The sequence below is a fragment of the Typopeltis vanoorti genome, chromosome 14, assembly GCF_054136105.1.
Source record: "Typopeltis vanoorti isolate ZY-2024b chromosome 14, IOZ_Tvanoo_1.0, whole genome shotgun sequence".
In the NCBI taxonomy this organism is placed as follows: domain Eukaryota; kingdom Metazoa; phylum Arthropoda; class Arachnida; order Uropygi; family Thelyphonidae; genus Typopeltis; species Typopeltis vanoorti.
Window position 1 is genome coordinate 36,617,975 of NC_143562.1, and position 13,592 is coordinate 36,631,566.

A 13,592-nucleotide genomic window follows, 5' to 3' on the forward strand; every position below is an offset into this window, starting at 1 on the left:
TCGTGCCTAAATAGCTGAAATGTTTTACTTGTTCCACAGGTTCTCCATTCACAACACAGTTGACATTTTCAATGATTCTGCCTATTTTCATTGTCTTTGTTTTTTTATTGCTGACCTTCATACCATATCTATTACAACAGATATTCAATTTAGTCAGCGAATCTTGCAAGCTTGCAGCAGATTTATTTAGAAGTATAACATCGTCTGCATAAAGCAAAGAGCTGAGATTAACATCTCCAATTTTGATATCAGGTTTAATATACCATTTTCCTTCATAATGTGATCCATATAGATAATGAATAACAGAGGGGATAATGTACATCCTTGTCCCACACCAGATTTAACATTAAACCATCTTCCTGTACTTCCTTCAATTCTAACTGCTGACTTACAACTCAAATAAAGACTAAGTATTGCTTGATATAATGCCCCATTGACTCCATATAACTGCAGCGTATTGAATAGCTTCTCTCTTGGCACCTTGTCATATGCCTTTTCCAGATCGACAAAACTTAAATACAGATAAATACAGATCTTTGTTATATTCCCATGCTTTCTCGACTATTTGTCGTAAAGTAAAGATCTGATCCTGACAGCCTCTATTTGGCCTGAATCCAGCTTATTCTTCACCAAGCTTTTCTTCCACAATTCTTCTCAACCGTTTCTCAAGTATACTTGCATAGATCTTGCCAGGAACACTCAGTAGGGAAATACCTCTGTAATTTTCACATGCAGTTTTATTTCCCTTTTTATATATGGGTACTATGAGAGCTCTACTCCAATCATCGGGAATTCGTCCCTCTGTCCAGGCTTTCTGAACTATGCAGCGCAGCCACTGTAAGACTCTTATACCACCATACTTCAGCATTTCTGGTCGAATATCATCTACTCCTGCTGCCTTTCCACATTTCAAGCCTTTGATGGCTTTTTCTACTTCAAGTATGGATATGTATTCCTGACTGCATGCCTGGTCAGTGTTTTTTACCACTGTGTTAATTACTTTGAAAAACTGCTAAATGAAACAAGCAGTTTGTTTCATTTAGCAGTTTTTCAAAGTAATCACTCCATACTTCAAGGATATCTTTTTCTCCCATTTTTATGTCACCTTTATCATCTCTGATTCCTTTTACAGCACTCTTTCCTTCATTCTTAAGCTTCTTCACAAACCTCCAGAATATTTTGCCACCTTCTTGATATTTATTTTCTATATTCTTGCCAAAGTCCTCCCATGACTTTTGTTTAGCTAGTTTCACACAGTGTTTAGCATTCTTGCATTTGTCTCTATATTCTCTAAGAGCACAAGCTGACTTATTTGACAGGAATTTTTGATATGCTTTCTTCTTTTCCTTCACTGCCACTTTAACTTCCTGTGTCCACCAGGGAGTTCTGATTTTTTTATCCTTACAGACAACCTCACCACATGCCTTTCTGGCAGAATCAATCAATGTTTTCTTCAGAGTTTGCCACTGAATCTACAAAGTTTGATTCCTGTTCTCAAACTATTTCATTTTTTCTTCAATAATCTTTGTGTATTTTAGTCTACAGTTCACATCTGAGAGTTGCTCAACTTTTATTCGCTTTAAAACTTTCTTACATGTTATTCTTTTCAATATTAAATTCAATTTTATCCTGCTCAAGACTAAATAGTGATCACTTCCAATTTCAAATCCTGTGTACACTCTGGTGTCCTGCACCAGGGAGAAAACATCACTATCAACAATAACATAGTCAATGAGACTTTTCTTATTCCTAGTCTCTTCTCTCCATGTGAATTTGTGCACATTTTTATGTTGGAACATGGTGTTAGTAATAACCAGTCCATGTCCTGAGCAGAAATCCAACAGATATTTGCCATTATTATTAGCTTTGCTCTTTTCTCCAAATTTTCCCAAAATATTTTTGTATGTCTCACAATCATTTCCTACTCTGCTATTTAGATCCCCAAAAAGGACCAACTTTTCATTTTTCGTTGTGTCAATTGCTTTTTCTAAAGCCTCAAAACACTCCTCCACTTCTACCTTAGTATAACCTTCTGTGGGACCATAGGCACAAATAAGTCTCATTGTCCAGTTCCCCATTTTCATATTTGTCCACATTACTCTACTTGAGACTGACTGCCATTCAAGAAGATTAGCCTCGTATTTTGTGTTGAATACTATGGCTACTCCTTCTTTTCCTTGATTGTCATTGCCTGAATATAACATTTTGTATTTATTGCTCAGAAAGATCTCACCAGTTTTGGTCTTTTTTGTTTCAGTCACCCCTATTATGTCGATCTGGTACTTATCTAATTCCTCAGCTAGCTCCATTTCTTTGCCATTCAGGCTTCTTACGTTGATAGTACCGATCTTTAACTCTGGTGATGTTGAGTTGGATGTTTTCAGATTTGTTCCAGTAGCTGACTTTTCGCTGTTCTCCCTGGTTTCCTGGCAAAAACAACGGGGGCCTTGTTTAACCGGGCGATGCCCCAGCCAGCATGAAATTCTGTCATGTTGTACCATCATTTTTATTTTGGTTTAACCAATAAGAATACAATTTGGTCGGCTAAATCCCAAATTGCCAGCCCATCCTCGTTCGTTCAGTATCCAAGTAGATACCCAACAGGGTGCACCACGAGAAGGTGAGGATTGGACATTAGGTCAGAAGCCCTAGTCGGTTCTCCGCATTCCTTTAAAGGCTATGTGGAGGTCTCCTCTCAGTTATACAGCTTTGACCGATAAAGGATTAAACTAAGTTTATTATAGATCTGGTCAAAAATAATTACATCTGTTCAGAAAATGATTGTTAAATGGAGTTGTTTTCAAGTAAATAAACTAATGCTTACTATATTGAGTAAAAAAACAATACTGCTTTAAAACTTTTGTTGGGAATTCTTAGTACTTAATTATAATGAAAGGAAGAAATACAATAGTGCCCAGTCACCATCATCATATAAACAATACACAAAATGATTAATCACAATGGTTTATTTAAGATACATTATACAATGCTATCAAGATCTGTATTAGCTGCAATGCCATAAATTTAAAAGTAACAGGATCACATCCAGTGTAATCTGAAAAAAAATCATTAAAAATCACCTATCTGGACATACCTCATTCTAATTAGTACTTGTTTACAAGTAAGACATGATTTAAACTGCAACACCTATCAAATATGCAAGATTGTGTAAAAAAAAAAAAAAAAAAAAAATCCAAGCACTGTAATAAACTAGCTGTATCTGAAAACTTAACTTCTTCATGATGCTCTGTATAATCTGCTGCCCCCATTGATCCAAGCTCTGAATTGGCATCTTCCCTGTATTACTCTGTGCAGCCACATCAGCACTCAAATTAGTGTCCAGATCATACACTTGAGTGCAATATCTGCTTTAAGGACACTGCCTCCAAATGTTAAGATCAGGTTGTCATTCATTTGATCAAACTGATCATGTGTATCTAGCCCAACAAACAAATATAAACAGGGATCATGAAATCCTTCCCCATGTAATGTTGGGATAACACAAGCCGAATTTTGGCCTTGCAAGTAAGGGACTGTAGCAAAGACTCTTAACAAGAACAGAGAATGAGGTATGTCCAGATAGGTGTTTCTTTAGGCCTCAACTAGGTGCCTTGGCAAAGAGTGCATAGGTGAGATCATAATTCTTGAAGCAGCAAAACTGCAATTCCTTGCGCTGATAATTACGATATTCAGCTTTGTGGAACTCATTGTGACTGTTAGCTGCCAAGGACATCTGAGGGGGAAAAAAATGCAAATGATGTTAATCAACATGAATATGCACAACAGAACTCAATACTTCAGCTATTTAACTAAAATTATACTACATTTTAATTTAAAAAGTTTACACTGACTTCTGAAACAGGAAATAAAATTTCTTGATGTTTAGATTATTATTAACTTTCTATTGACAATCTTCTTTCAAATTAATCTTATCAGTTAGGACCCAAAATGTTGCCAGATCTTATATTTTAGTGATTTAAAAAACATTTCTAACAGTATAAATTAAAGATGCCAAGAAATTATAATCTTACTTTCATCCTTTATCCAAGTGTAAGCAAACAAAGTTTGCCCATAACTAGGCTACTTGTATATAGAGGTTGACTTCACATGCAACACCTTTTGACTATTCTATATGGAAATATGACTTCTGCATTACTTCAACCTTGGTATCACTTCTAGGTCTGGCTCCCACTGATGAGATCTCAATAAAGGGCCACTCCTTTTCTTCTAAAGCCATAGTACTCAAAACCATAATCTTTCCTGTTTATAGCTGTACATAATAAATATTACAGACATCACAGAAGCTAAAGAAAAGCAATTATATAGTAAACTGCAATGTTTTTGGTACAGCCAATACCAAGAAGTTAAAAAAGGAATTTCTTCAACTATCAAAGATAGCATGGAGAATTCAGACTTCCAGTCTTAAAATTCTGCCATTAAAGCAATACAGCTTTTGAAATCCATAAAATATTGCAGACTAATCACACATGTGCAAACCTTCTCCTTGTACTACCTTGGTTTTCATCTTCCACTGTTTAGAGTTAATGATTATAAAGGTCCAAAAGCTGATATTGTTCCTGAATACTACAACACTGTGCTTAACTTAAGACTGCTAAAACACTGGAATTGACATTCTTTCCAAAAAAAAAAAAAAAAAAAGTAAAACTTTGTATAAAGAAATCTTTACTCTCTTTTCCCACAAAATTCCACAGTTGGGTACTGACAACAATATTGTTTCATAACTTGAAGCTCCACTGGTGGAGAATTGCATATGGCCACCTTCCCATCAAGTGGAAGTACTTTAATATCAGAGGTCCAATCTGTGACAGCTGTTACAGATTGGAAACAGTAGAACATGCATTCTACAGCTGCCCTCTGGCATTGCGTATTTGAAACATGTTATGTAATGTGTTGGGCATTCCATTACTTACAACAGAACAGGTTATTTTGAAATACCACCACCTATCAGCAATGGGGAGAGAATTTTGATTTTTATAATTAATGAATTAAAATGCCAGTTATAGAAGGTTAGAAAGAAACATGGATTTGAAATCCAGCAATATGACATCCAAATGTTTTATAATAGTATAAAGCATTCATGGAAATTTTATTCTTCAGTAAGACGATTTTTGTATTTAGAAAGAAGCATTCTAAGAGAGATCAAATTTTTGACTAGATGGTATAGACCACCCACATTATGCAATATTCACCAGTGGGGAGAGAGAAAATTCTGTCTATTCTTGCTATGAGAGGTTTTTTAAATAGTTCCATCCTCTTAATTCAATTGCAGGGATGACTGGAGAGCAAGCCCAGGCAAAGAAGGCCAACTCAAGGCAGTTAACCCAGATGGGCTAACCACCTGGGTATCAGTCATCTTTGCACTTTAGTTTCAATTGGTCTTTTGGTTGTTCATCTATATGAGATTGGTGAGAAAGGAAAACTGATAGCCTTTGGCTATATGATAGAGAAAAGGCCTCAGCTCTTTTATAACTCATGATATCTATCTATCTTTCTTTCTTTCTTTCTCCTAATACTATTAGGCTCTCTTGCACCCCTATACTAACTACTCTAGGCCTATGACGAGCAACCCTTTTTCACCTCAATGAAGATTGAAACTAGTCTGAGTAGTGGTTCTTCCCATAATGCATAGCATTATACATGTCCATAAGAATATGTGCATTGCATTGTGGGATACTAAGGCAACTGATGTGAAGTCATTAGTCTCTATATAAAAGTAGTACAGTCGTGAAGTGACTTCAGGCACAAGCTGTTTGCTTACACTTGGATAAAGGATGAAACCAAGAATATAATTTCTTGGCATTTTTAATTTATGGTATAACCAAGTGGAAAAACTTTCAACACTTCTAACACTGATCTACCTAGATTTTGGCCTTCTTCTGGATCTTTTTCCTGGCATGCAAGAAGCCTGGTTAGCCACGTGGTTAGTGTATCTGCTCTCCAACCAAGAGCCTCTAATAAATTTAGTTTAATTCTTTATCCAAGTGTGAGCAAAGTTTGCACCTGAAAGTATCTTCAGGACTGGAGTAAGGTAGTGCAACACTGGGCAATTCGTTGCAATGGTGTTAGCTTGGTCCACCTTTGCAACGAGTTGCCCAGTGTTGTACTACCTTACTCTAGTCCTGAAGATACTTTCAAATGCAAACTTTGTTTGCTGACATCGGGCAACTCGTTGCAAAGGTGGACCAAGTTACATCACTCCTATCTCAGTATCTCCCATAATGCAAAACACATCTCCTTGCGGATATGTATAATGTTATGCATTAAGAGAAGGGCCACTACCCACACTAGTTTTGACCTTTATTGAGGTCTCTTCAGTGGGAGCCAGGCCCAAGTGGAGATACCAGGCAGAAGCAATAGCGAGGTCATCTTTAACTATAGGAGTTGCCAAAAGGTGTGCCACCTCTTTATTAAATTACTCTGGATTTAGAGAAAGATGTTGAAAGTTTGTTTTTCACTTGGTTAGACTATAATAAATTTAGTTTAATCCTTTAGCCAAGTGTGAGCAAACAAAGTTTGCACCTGAAAGTATCTTCAGGACTGGGGTAAGGTAGTACAACACCGGACAACTCGTTGCAAAGGTGTTAGCTTGGTTCACCTTTGCAACGAGTTGCCCAGTGTTGTACTACCTTACTCCAGTCCTGAAGATACTTTGTTTGCTGACACTTGGATAAAGGATTAAACTAAATTTATTATAGTCTAACCAAGTGAAAAATAAACTTTCAACCAAGAGCCTGCAGGTTAGAATTCTCCCAAGGTCATGGGTGTTTGTGATTGTCCTACTAACCATTTACCATATGCACTGCTATAACCTGTGTCCTGGTGCAGTGTGACCTTTGATGTCTTTGCACCATTAAAAAAAATCAAATCAAATCCTAGCATGAAACCTATTTTGCTAGCCTTTCCTTTCCCATTCTGTTTAAGTGACCATACCATCTGAGATTTATTCAAATGACTACACTATGCCAGCTTTGCTGATTCTGTTGTCTAATTTCATATTAAATTTGTCCCTTCACTGAAAATGTTTAAACAGTTGAAATGTTTTACTTGGTCTATAGCTTCTCCAATCAGGATGATGCAGTTGATGTTTTCCAGGTTCCTGCCTATTTTCACGAAAAAATTTTTTACAGTAGTTAAATATTATTCAGATCCTTGTTGTTTGCCCATGATTTTTCGTCTATTTGTCTTAAAAGTGAAAAACTTAATCTTGAAATGTGTTCAAAAGTTAAGAAGGGTGGAACAGAGAACTGTACTATGAATGTATAGTTACATTCATAGCACAGTTATACTCTTAGGTGTAGGTCCTACACTTGTTTTAAGAATTCAAAACAGAAGAAGTAACATTGGGAAAAATATTCCCTGAAGTTTTCCAGCTGAGAGATACTTTCTTTCAGCTTAAATTTTGAAATTAGCTTTTCACCTGATGCAACTACAGCAGACTTGCTATAGCAAATCCCCGAAAGACAGTTTGTAATAGAGCAAGGTTTGCCATAGTGAATTTACAACAACAAAAAAGATCTCACTCTCCCCTATTCATTCCCATGAAACAAAAGAATCCACCACCAATCACTGGCAGGAAAGAGAACAGAAGAAATTAAGAGGACCAGAACAAAATAATGGCAGAAACCATGCCTAAAGCCAGCAAAGTGATAATATGAAAAAGTACAAATGCAATCAATTAGGCATAAGAAAAAACCAGGAGAGTAGGAAATTATAATCATGAAAATCCAGAAATAACATTTAAATTTTGAAATGTTATTTGGCTTAAATTAACATCACTTACCTGAACATCATAATAAATATGTGCAGTCTGCACCACTAAAATGAAAAATAGCTTGAAAATTTCAGCTGTCTAATTAAGCTGACATTCACAGTAGATGTGAATTTCAGCAAAAGAAGTTTGCAAAGAAGTCTGCAACTGGTATTCAGGTAATTCTTTTCTGCGTAATAGTCACTGAAGGTCCAGGCAAAAGAAAGTTTTATAAAGGGGCAACAGAAAAACTCTTGTTCGGTATTTGTATATCCACAGTATGAACCATTTTGTAAAATCATATTGGAATTGAGATAAATTAATTATTCAAATAATATCTTATTATACATTGGAGGTGTTTAAGGTTGAAAGCTGTATAACTGAGAGGAGACCTCCACACAGCCTTTAAAGGAATGCAGAGAACCGACCAGGACTTCTGACCTAATGTCCAATCCTCACCTTTTCGTGGTGCACCCTGCTAGGTATCTACCTGGATACTGAATGAACGAGGATGGACTGGCAATCTGGGATTTAGCTGACCAAATTGCATTCTTATTGTCTTAAACCAAAATACAAAATGATGGTGCAACATGACAGAATTCCATGCCGGCTGAGGCATCACCTGGTTAAACAAGCCCCCCCCACCCCACCCCGTTGTTTTTGCCAGAGAACCAGGACAAACAGCGAAAAGTCAGCTACTCGAAGAAATCTGAAAACACACCCCAACTCAACGATCAGTACTATCAACATAAGAAGCCTGAAAGGCAAAGAAATGGAGCAAGCTGAGGAATTAGATAAGTACTAGATCGACATAATAGGGGTGACCGAAACAAAAAAGACAAAAATTGGTGAGATCTTTCTGAGCAATAAATACAAAAATAGAGTAAAACTGAATGTGAGAATTACAGAGGTATTTCCCTGCTGAGTGTTCCTGGTAAGATTTATGCAAGTATACTTGAAAAATAGTTGAGGATTGTCAAAGAAAAGCTTGGTGAAGAACAAGCTGGATTCAGGCCAAATAAAGGCTGTCAGGATCACATCTTCACTTCACAACAAATAGTTGAGAAATCATGGGAATATAACGAAGATCTGAATTTAAGTTTTGTAGATCTGGAAAAGGCATGTGACAAGGTGCCAAAAGAGAAGCAATTCAATACACTACAGTTAAATGGTGTCAATGGAGCATTATATCAAGCAATACTTAGTCTTTATTTGAGTTGTAAGTCAGCAGTTAGAATTGAAGGAAGTACAGGAACACGGTTTAATGTTAAACCTGGTGTCAGACAAGGATGTACATTATCCCCTCTGTTATTCATTATCTATATGGATCACATTATGAAGGAAAGTGGTATTAAATCTGATATCAAAAATTGGAGATGTTAATGTCAGATCTTTGCTTTATGTGGATGTTATACTTCTAAATAAATCTGTTACAAGTCTGCAAGATTCCCTGACTAAATTTAATAACTGCTGTAATAGATATGATATGAAGGTCAACAATAAAAAGATAAAGATAATGAAAATAGGCAGAAGCATTGAAAATGTCAACTGCATTGTGAATGGAGAACCTGTGGAACAAGTAAAACATTTCAGCTACTTAGGTACGATTTTTAGTGAAGATGGTAAATTATATATGGAAACAGACAGCAGAATCAACAATGCTGGTATGGTAGTAAGTCAACTGAATAAATTCATATGGAATAAGAGTGAAATTAGTAGGAACACTAAATTAGCTGTGTACAAGACAATTTTAACTTATGTATCCAAGAGCTGGGTCAGAAGTAAAACACTTGATCAAAGACTAGAGACTGCAGATATGAGAATCTTGAGATTAGAGGTGTGAACAGATGGCATCAATGGCAATATCATATTAAAAACGAGGACATTAGGAGAGAACTTGACATTATCAGCATCCAGGAATGCGTTAGTAGAGCTTATCTCAGGTGGTATGGTTACATAAATTGAATAGGAGAGGAACGATTAGCAAAACAAGTGTTCTCTTCCCAGTTGGCAGGACAAACAAAAAGCAGAGGAAGACCAAGATATAGGTGGATTTATACAGTAAAAAGTGCCCTAGAAGATGTTTGCCAGGGAACCAGGGCAAACAGCGAAATGTCAGCTACTGGAACAAACCCTAAAACACACTCCAACTCATCCAGAGTTCAAGATCGGTACCATCAATATAAGAAGCCTGAATGGAAAATAATGGAGCTAGCTGAGGAATTGGATAAGTACCAGATCGACATAATACGGGTGACTGAAACAAAAAAGGAAATCTGGTGAGATTTTTCTGAGCGATAAATACAAAATGTTACATTCAGGCAATGACAATCAAGGAAGATTAGGGGCATGAACAGATGGCATCAATGGCAATATTATATTAAAAACTAGTATATTAGGAAAGAACCTGACATCGCCAGCATCCAGGGATGCATCAGCAGAGCTCATTTCAGGTGGCATGGTCACTTAAACAGAATGGGCGAGGAAAGATTAGCCAAACAACAAGTGTTCTCTGCCAGGTTGGCAAGAAAAAGACCCAGAGGAAGACCAAGATATAGGTGGATTGATAAGGTAAAAAGTGCCTTAGAAGATAGATATATAAATATAAGATCTGACAATGTTATAGCTTTGACAGGTAACTGATTGATTTGGCAGAAAATTGTAGGTAGGAAGTTAGTAATGTTGTAAATTTTTCATGTAGTACTATCATATCCTGTACACCCCTTGAGAGTAAATGTCAGGAATTTGATGAAGATGATGAGATCTGGAAAAGGCATATGCAAGGTACCAAGGGAGAAGCTATTCAAAACGCTACAGTTGTATGGTTTCAGTGGAGCATTACATTAAGCAATACTTAGTCTTTGAGTTGTAAGTCAGCAGTTAGAATTGAAGTACAGGTTTAATGTTAAATCTGGTGTCAGACAAGGATAAAACATTTCAGCTATTTAGGCACGATTTTTAGTGAAGATGATAAATTAAATATGGAAATAGACAGCAGGATTAACAAAGCTGGTGTGGTAGGATGTCAGCTGAATAAATTTATATTGAATAAGAGAGAAATTAGCCAAAACACTAAATTAGTTGTATACAAGACAGTGTTCAATCCAGTTTTAACTTATGATCTGAGAGCTGGGCTAGAAGTAAAACACTTGACCAAAGACTAGAGACCGCAGATATCAGCGTTCTGAGAAAGATTAGTTGTGTGAACAGATGTCACCAATGGCAATATCATATTAAAAACAAGGATATTAGGAAACAACTTGATATTGTAAGCATCCAGGAATGTGTCAGCAGAGCTAATCTCAGGTACATTAGAAAATCACTTTAAACAGAATGGGCTTGGAAAGATTAGCAAAACACGTGTTCTCTGCAAGGAATATTTGGCAGGAAAAAGACACAGAGGAAGACCAAGTTGACAATGTTGGAGCTTTCATAGGTAATAGATTGATTTAGAGGAAAATTGTACATAGAAAGTTAGTAATGATGTAAATTTGTCAAGTAGTACTATCATATACTGCACACCATTTGAGGGTAAATGTCAAGAATTTGATGATGATAAAGAACAAAGACAATATGCATTGTCTGAACAGATATGCAATTCAGGAATACATATCCATACTTGAAGTAGAAAAAGCCATCAAAAGCCTGAAATATGGAACAGCAGGAGTAGATGATATTCGACCAGAAATGCTCAGTATGGAGTATAAAAGTCTTACAGTGGCCACTCTGCATAGTTCAGAAAGCTTGGACAGAGGGATGAATTCCAGATGATTGGAATAGAGCTCTCATAGTACCCATATACAAAAAAAAGGGAAATAAAACTGAATGTGAGAATTGCAGAGGTATTTTCCTACTGAGTGTTCCTGGTAAGATTTATGCAAGTATACTTGAGAAACAATTGAGAAGGATTGTGGAAGGGAATCTTGGTGAAGAACAAGCCTGGATTCAGGCCAAATAGAGGCTGTCAGTATCAAATTTTCACTTTATGACAAATAGTTGAGAAATCATTGGAATATAACAAAAGATCTGTATTTAAGTTTTGTAGACCTGAAGAAAGCATATGACAAGGTGCTAAGAGTAAAACTATTCAAAATGCTACAGTTATATGGTGTCAATTGGGCATTATATCAAGCAATACTTAGTCTTTATTTGAGTTGTAAGTCAGCAGTTAGAATTGAAGTACAGGAAGATGGTTTGATGTTAAATCTGGTGTCATACAATGATGTACATTATTCCCTCTTATTCATTATCTATATGGATCACATTATGAAGGAAAGTGGTGTTAAACATGATATCAAAATTGAAGATGTTAATCTCAGCTGTTTTACTTTATGCAGATGATGTTAAACTTTTAAAATCCAGTAAAGTCTGCAAGATTCCTGATTAAACTGAATAACTGTTGTAATAGATATGATATGAAGGTCAGCAATAACAAGACAAAGATAATGAAAATAGGCAGAAACATTGAAAATATCAACTGCATTGTGAATGGAGAACCTATAGAAGTAAAATATTTCAGCTACTTAGGCACACTTTTTAGTGAAGATGGTAAGTTAAATATGAAAATAGACAACAGAATCAACAAAATTGTTATGGTAGGAAGTCAATTGAATAAATTTATATGGAATAAGAGAGAAATTAGTCAAAACACCAAATTGGCTATATACAAGACAGTATTCAAAACCCATTTTAACTTATGGATCTGAGAGCTGGGTTAGAAATAAAACACTTTTCACAGCACAAATGTCACAGAACCTGATGAGAAGGGAAAAAACATTCTACCAAAAGAACTTGTTTACAAAACACTACAAGCTCATTTTAAATGATGCTTCCAAAATAAAGCTCTTACCTTATTAGCAAAAATAGTAGTAGTGAATTTGCCAGGGTGGAATGTTTTTATGAGGCGGGAAACCAAATCACGATATGACTCCTGAAACAAAAATACAAACAAATTATGACAAATGCATAATGTTACTTATCTATTATGAGCCCACAAAATTTTTCCTTAGTTTATTAGAGGAGCCATCCATATTAAGAAAAGACAAATCCATTTTTCATCATACAAGATGCACTACTAGCTAGACTAATTTTAACTATTCTTAGTAGAGCTAAAGATATTTTAAATTATAATTTGCTCCGTAGTCAAAGAAACAAGGCTATGAGGTCAGTATTTTATTTTAATTGCATAGTATTCTAATTGCAACAGAGAATACTTCAGTTCCTCCCCCCCCCTCCCAATAAACAATGTAATCTTATGATACCAGCTAATTTACCTTCAATTAAAAAGTCCTTATGATTTCTCTAATCCTGGACAGGATTTGAAATCATGTCTTTTCCAACTTAAAGACAATGTTGCTACCTCATGAATGTGTAATGGATGCAATCATGCAAAGTGAACATGCCTATGAAAATTTTATGCTCTGTTGAATACAACATTTTAGGCATGCTCACTCCTGAATATAAAAACTATAATAATTAGTAGATCCAATCATAAAAGTTGCACAAAATACTGAGAAATTTAAGAAAAGCTGTTATATCATACGTCTCAAAGCTTTTCTAAAAAAGAAGTTAAATTTGAAAGAAAAACAAGCTATATTCATATTTCATTTGTCTGTATAGACTACATATTAATGACATTTAAATACTTTAAATTATACGCTAGCGATATATAAACAAGGGATAGCTTATAGCAGATACACTCCTAGTAGGGTGCTCAAAACTACAACCTGTCAAGATTAACTTTGATACACTGAAGTGGTGCAAACACTCTGCACCAGGCAGATGTAAATTCTACAGCTCTATCATGAACAGTGGTCAGCTCTTG

At 35.7% G+C, this 13,592-nt stretch overlaps 1 protein-coding gene across 1 annotated transcript in view; it reads right to left on the reverse strand.

The window, feature by feature from the left end:
* Positions 1–2,948: 2,948 nt before the first annotated feature.
* The window catches only part of SamDC (S-adenosylmethionine decarboxylase), a 144,052-nt gene continuing 133,408 nt past the window's right edge, over positions 2,949–13,592 (reverse strand). The window contains exons 10-11 of the mRNA XM_090403402.1: positions 12,618–12,698; positions 2,949–3,733 (exon numbers count right to left, since the gene is read on the reverse strand). Coding sequence (XP_090259528.1) covers positions 3,599–3,733; positions 12,618–12,698 — 216 coding nt within the window. The 3' untranslated portion in view covers positions 2,949–3,598. The remainder of the gene's footprint in view (positions 3,734–12,617; positions 12,699–13,592) is intronic.